General features: G+C 43.7%; 1 protein-coding gene across 1 annotated transcript in view; it reads left to right on the top strand.

Moving 5' to 3' along the window:
- The window catches only part of PTTG1 (PTTG1 regulator of sister chromatid separation, securin), an 82,904-nt gene extending 78,308 nt beyond the window's left edge, over positions 1-4,596 (top strand). Inside the window, exons 2-7 of the mRNA XM_014286220.3 lie at positions 191-247; positions 1,052-1,154; positions 1,455-1,633; positions 2,467-2,560; positions 3,358-3,507; positions 4,443-4,596. Of these exons, the coding sequence (XP_014141695.1) occupies positions 1,073-1,154; positions 1,455-1,633; positions 2,467-2,560; positions 3,358-3,507; positions 4,443-4,522 (585 nt within the window). The 5' untranslated portion in view covers positions 191-247; positions 1,052-1,072 and the 3' untranslated portion in view covers positions 4,523-4,596. The remainder of the gene's footprint in view (positions 1-190; positions 248-1,051; positions 1,155-1,454; positions 1,634-2,466; positions 2,561-3,357; positions 3,508-4,442) is intronic.
- The last annotated feature ends 1,461 nt before the right edge of the window (positions 4,597-6,057 follow it).

The following is a 6,057-nucleotide window of genomic DNA, read 5'->3' as shown; positions in this document are numbered from 1 at the left end:
CCCGCCCCTCTCCGTCACTACCGGGGCGGTGACAGGCGCGGCCCTGCTCGGCCAACCACGAGCGCCGTGGGCGGCGCTGCTGAGCCAATCGGCGGCCGAGCGTTAGTCGAAGCGGCCAATGGGCGCTGCGGGGATAGTTTAAGAGCCGGGAAGCGGGAGGGTGCGGCTGCTTTGCTCTTTGAGGCCCCATCTGAGGCGAGTACGGCCCCGCTGTTGTCCTGCCCCGGAGCCAACCGTAGGTGCCGAGGTGAGCGTGGCCGCTGGGCCTGGGAGGGCGGTTGGTATTACGCGGTTAGAGCCGGGGTGTCCTAGGGGAGGGCTGCTGGAGCTGTGGCCAGGAGGTGGCTTAAGGGGAGTGCTGAGCCCTGTAAGTTTGCTCTGGCTTCACGCTTAAGCTTTAGGCTCCAAGCTGTACCAACTAAAAGCAGATTTTTCTGCAGACCTGTGAATGAGGAACAGCTTACCCAGCCACGTAAGCCCCGAGTAGGAGCTGCCTGGCTGTTGGTAGGGGTGCAAGGGCCCACTCTGGTGTGCTGCCTCAGATGGGGCTGGAGATCGGTAGGCAGGCAGTCGGTTTGTGTAGGGTGTTCTCCAATGGTTTCTTTCTCTGGGGAAGAGATGTCTCAGCTAGTAACATAGCCGGCGTTACTCTTGGCTGCTTAAGTGCTCCAAGCTGACCTGAGGACTGGATCACTAGGCTAGGAGCTGCACTCTTTTCTTACACTGAGGAAGCAGTTAAATTCTATAAAGGAGGTACAAACCAAATGTATTAAGTCCATAAGACTGCTAGTGAAACCTTGCTACTTGCCCGAACTTGTACAGGCTCCTTTAGGACTTTGAGTCTACCATGTGTACTAATAATGCCTTCAAATGTAAGGGTCTGTAGCTGAGCTGCTATGAAGTGTTGTAAGGTATGGGCTTGTTTCCTCTGCTCTGGGACCCAGCACATGGCAGCTATGTTGTTTTTAATGTGTTTTGTTTAAAAAGTGTACTGTGGAAGAAGAAATGATAAGAATGATTTTCTCTCTTCCCTGCCCCCCGGGCTTTACAGAGTGGTCCTGTCAACCTGAAGATGGCAACGCTGATCCTTATTGACAAGGAGAATGGTGAAGTGTGTGCTGCTAAGAATCAGCTAAGACGCCCTTCAGGATCTTGTGTGTATATACTGCCCTGAGCCAGTAGGGGATCAAGTGAAATGCATAAGTCATGTCTTGTTATTCACTATTTTGAACAGTAATAGTTTTCTGTTTGTATACCTACTTATCTAACTAAATCTGCTAAGCTCGTCAATTACTACAGAAATGAAAATAACTCTATTTGTTGTAGATGTGGCTTATGCTTGTGAGTTATAAATGGTGAGCAATGATTTTTGACAAGTCGTTTTCAGTCACATGTACTTAATGAAGCAAACTTCAGGTTTGGTAAAATTTGCTTCTTCCTTCCCCTCCCTCCAGCAAAAGTCTTATGTGAAAGAATGCTAGTTAACACTCCACTTCCTAAAAAAACAATCAGTAGATCTCCAGCCACCCCTTGCTCTGTCAGAAAGGCTCTTGGAAATGTGAATAGAACTGAAGGAGTCATAAGCAAGACAGAAAAGATAAGACAGAAAAATCAGCCTTGCACTGCCACCAAAGTGAGTACAACACACTTCTACAGGGGTAGGTGGTGATGAAGGGTGTGTGGGAGAGAACTGCAAGGGTAAAAGTGAGAAAACTCATGGGCTGAGATTAAAAGAATTTATTAATTAAAAATGTCAAAGAAAACCAAACCCGGTTTCTCACCAGTAGCTGACTGATGCCTTGCCAGTCCCTAAGCAGTGGCAGCCCTGGGAAACTTCCCTGCTAGCTTTCATTGTTTAGCATGGTATCATATGGTATGGGATATCCCTTTGGCCAGATGGGGTCAGCTGTCCTTGCTATGCCTTGCAGCCTGAAAAAGTAGCACTGCCTCACACTGGTGGGATGGTGAGCAGAAAAGGCCTTGGCTCTGTAAGCACTGCACAGTGATGGCTAAACCAGCTGTGTTACCAACACTGTTTTCACCGTGAATCTAAAGTGTGGCATCCTGTGAGCTACTAAGAAAAAAATAACACTATCCTAGCCCAAACCATCATGCCTACATAAGCAACAGGAGTACAGCAACTTAGAACATACCTAGTGGCAAACAAGTGGCTCTAGAGAAAATTAGCTGACTTGAGGTCTTGTTCACATGTTAAGCATCAGGAGTTTAATATTATGAACCTAAATGTTCCAGTGCAGTGATTTTTTGCTGCACTATATAGTACTGCACTACACAAACTCATCTGAAGCATTTGCCCATCTCTAGCTTATTTGTGTTGAAGGTATTAGGATTTAAGCCTAACTGAGGACTGTATGGCAGGCATCTGTCTGTACACCGTGCAGCACAGGAAAGCTACCACAAAGGGAAACTGCAGTAGCTTAAATAATGTGACTTTCTCTTTTTAAGATTACTGGAAAGACAGCACAATCAGAAAGCTGTGATGCAATAGCTGAAGAAGACTGGCCAGAAATAGAAAATATGTTTCCTTTTGATCCTCGAGGTAAGAACTATTGGTGTAACTACTGATCATGAGTGGTGACTTTGTTGTAATACTTTGGCCAAGCTATTGTGGCAAACGGCTAGCATTGCATTTCTCCAGAGCCCTTTCTTAAACATAAGGATGCTTCCTACTTCTGAAATACTATCTTATTCTTGTTAAGTATTTCTAACTGCTTTAGATCTGCAGTAGAGTCTGTTATGGTGGCAGGAAACTAGTTCTAAATTACCTTGTGATGGCCTCTTACACATTAAATGGCAACTAGTAGACAAGTATTGAAAGGAATACTTCAGCAGTACTAAAGAATATAGTTCTCTTAAGAGTGTGTGCCAAGATGGTAATTTGTAACTGAAGAGATTCCTACTGCTGTGGAATATAACAGTTGAAGATTAAACTTCTAAAGCTGTTCTTAGCACACCCCTTTGCAGATATTTTTATCTCAGTCCTTAACAGTGTCCTTGAACCATCCAGTTCATGTGGAAGCAAGTGTGCAAAAACTACTGTACCAAAGAGTACTTCAGTGTTGGTGAAATGGATGCTGTGTTTGATGAAGTTGACTTGGTATAGTGATAGGAAAGAAACTACTAAAAGCTCCTGCTTTACATTAGCAGTTATGCTATGCAGTCTAGTCTTTTGATAAGTGTTAGTTGTCCATGAAATCCTATACACCAAGGTGTAACTGCAACTAAATACCCCTTAGCAGGGGACTGTTGGGTTGTAGTGTTTTGCTAGGAGAGCTTGCACCTTCCCAGGCTACTGCTGCTGTGTGCTGTTACTAAACTGCAGTGTGTCTTTCTCAGAGTTTGAGAGTTTTGATCTTCCTGAAGAGCACAAAATAAGCAATATCAACCTGTGTGGTGTTCCCCTCATGGTATTTGAAAGGACATATGACAGATGTGTGAACATGGTTCCTTCACCTGTGAAGATTGAGGAGATTTCAAGGGAGTCTAGTAAGTGGAAATTTAGCATGATTTTCAGTACATACTGTGCTTGTTAGTGGTTTGGGAGGGAAGCTAGTTGGCTACAGTGGTGAACTGCCATTGCTGTCCTAAATACTAGAATAGCACAGTAGTATCAACAGCTCTTTGTGTAGTTAAGCTGAATTCAACTGGTCAACCCTACTTGTACAGATAGTGGTCTGTTGTGGTTTAACCCCAGCTGACACCTAGGTACCATATGGCTGCTTGCTCACTCCCCCCTGTGGGATGGGGGACAGGATTAGAAAAGTAAAAGTGAGAAAACCTGTGGGTTTGATAAAGACAGTTTAAGTAAAGCAAAGCCAAACAAGGAATTCATTCACCACTTCCCATTGGGAGGCAGGTGTTTGGCTGTTCCCAGGAAAGCAGGTTCCATCATGTGTAATGGTTACTTGGGAAGACAAATGCAGTTGCTCTGAACATCCCCTCCTTCCTTCCCCCAGCTTTATATGCTAAGCATGATGTTATATGGTCTGCAATGTCCCTTTGGTCAGGTGGGATCAGCTGTCCCAGCTGTGTCCCCTCCCAACTTCTTGTCTCCCCAACCTCCTCACTGTTGGGGTGGTATGACAAGTAGAAAAGGACTTGACTCTGTGTAAGCACTGCTGGGCAATAACAGGTTCATCCCCAAATTATCAATTCTTCTTGGCACAAATCCAAAGCATGGCCCCATACCAGCTACTATGAAGAAATTTAATGCCATCCCAGCTAAAACCAGCAGGTAGTCTCAAAGTGATGTTGCTGAGAATCTTTTACAGTGTGTTGCTAACTGATCAGTTAGGTGCAATTGAACAATATTTCCCTTAGTCATTCGAGAGGCTTATGCTAATCCACTGGGACCTAGGTTATGTTAGGGAGTATGAATTCTGGGTTTCATGAGAAACTAACTTGCTCCATTTCTATTTCAGACTTGCTACAATCAACTGCTGACTTTCTTGCTACCCTGGATGAGATCATTGACATGCCACCTCCAAATTATGACCTTTAATTCATATTCTGAAGCTTCTATTAAGTTTGAATTTCATGTAGCTCTGTATTTTAATAAAGGCTAACCTAACATGTGTGATACTGGACTTTTTACTGGTTTTCAGTAGACCCGAGATGCAGGTAGTAAAATAGTGCTTTGGAAAGGAGGCTGACAGTTAAAGCAGAGCCTGGGTAAGCTTCTAAGCAAGACTGTAATATGCTGTTGTGAGCCGTATCCAGGAGTTGGTACCTGCTGATTTGACTGTGTGGTCATGGTGGATTAAGGGGCCCCTCTGATCTCACTATTTACATAACTTCATCCATTAAACATACTAATTGGTTTATCTAGTGTAAATCAAGTACTAAAGCTAGTACTGTTCTGCCACTTTTACTTTCTTGAACTTGTTTGCTCTTTAGAGTGGTTGTCTAGGATTGTCTATGTTGGATTCTTATGCAGCTGTAGACTAATTTTAATTGTGACAGCATTATGTGGCTCTCATTGCTGGGTACTGTCTGTGCTCTGTAAGGGAAGGCTGGTGGAACACCATCCTTCAAATTATAAACGCACAGGTTTAAAAATCTTTCTTTTGTGTTGTAATGGCCTCAACTCCAGTTATTCTTCATCACATAAGTCAGTTGTAGAGGTGGTCAGCCTTCACTTAAACTGCTTTTATAGCTCTTGGGCAGCACTCTGATTTACCCAGATTACAGCAGCCTGGGCTGCCCTCAGCTTGTTGCTCGCCCTTACCATGAATCACAGTGCTGTGCTGAAGTGGATTTGGTGCTCTTTGAGTTCTGAACAGGAGGAATGGCTGTGTCAGGTTTACTATTAGTAGTACACTGTGGCACTATAACTGCAAGCATCTGGCAATACCAGCTTTTCAGCTCATGCTTACAGTAGTGTCTGAAGTAACAAGAAATACACTGTAATGAGTGCAAGTTGACTGAAAGATGAAAATGCTCTAAGGAATGGGGTTAACTTGGTGTGGCTTGGTACTGCATCCCACAGTTCTGCTTCTTGGAGGCATACAATGGCTACAGTCTGACTGCACGTGAAGATGAGATGTGAATGTGTAACCTAAAAATGCAGACAGTGAAGGAACCCTTGTTTTCTAAAAAGTTCTCTAGTTTGCAAGTGCTGAAGGGAATGTATTTGTGCTGCTGCTGTGATAATGTAAGTAATGAAGGCTTTTTTTTAGTGTTGGAAAGGGGTAACTGGCAGAGGAGAGAATACTTATTTTCACTGTTTCCTAGCTGTGGATGTTTCCTCAAGGCATTTCATTTCCTTAATGCTTTTTACTCATCAGGAGGTAGATGGGCCTTTTGGGAACTGCCTGTTGCAAATATTGGCCTTAAGTCTGTTAGGACTAGAAATTTGCTGTTGCTGTTTCTGAATTATCAGGCATCTGATGAAGTGAGAACAGTCATTCTGTTTCTTGCTCAAACTTGTCACTATCAGTTGAAATACTAAATTGTAATGAATTATACAATAGTGGGTCTTTACAGTTTCTTGTCTTTGGTTTGAAACTTCAAGGAATTCAGAGAAACATCAAACTA

The sequence above is a fragment of the Falco cherrug genome, chromosome 8 (genome assembly GCF_023634085.1).
Source record: "Falco cherrug isolate bFalChe1 chromosome 8, bFalChe1.pri, whole genome shotgun sequence".
Taxonomy (NCBI): domain Eukaryota; kingdom Metazoa; phylum Chordata; class Aves; order Falconiformes; family Falconidae; genus Falco; species Falco cherrug.
Note: the sequence above shows the minus strand (reverse complement) of the source record. Positions and strands in the feature narration are given on the sequence as shown.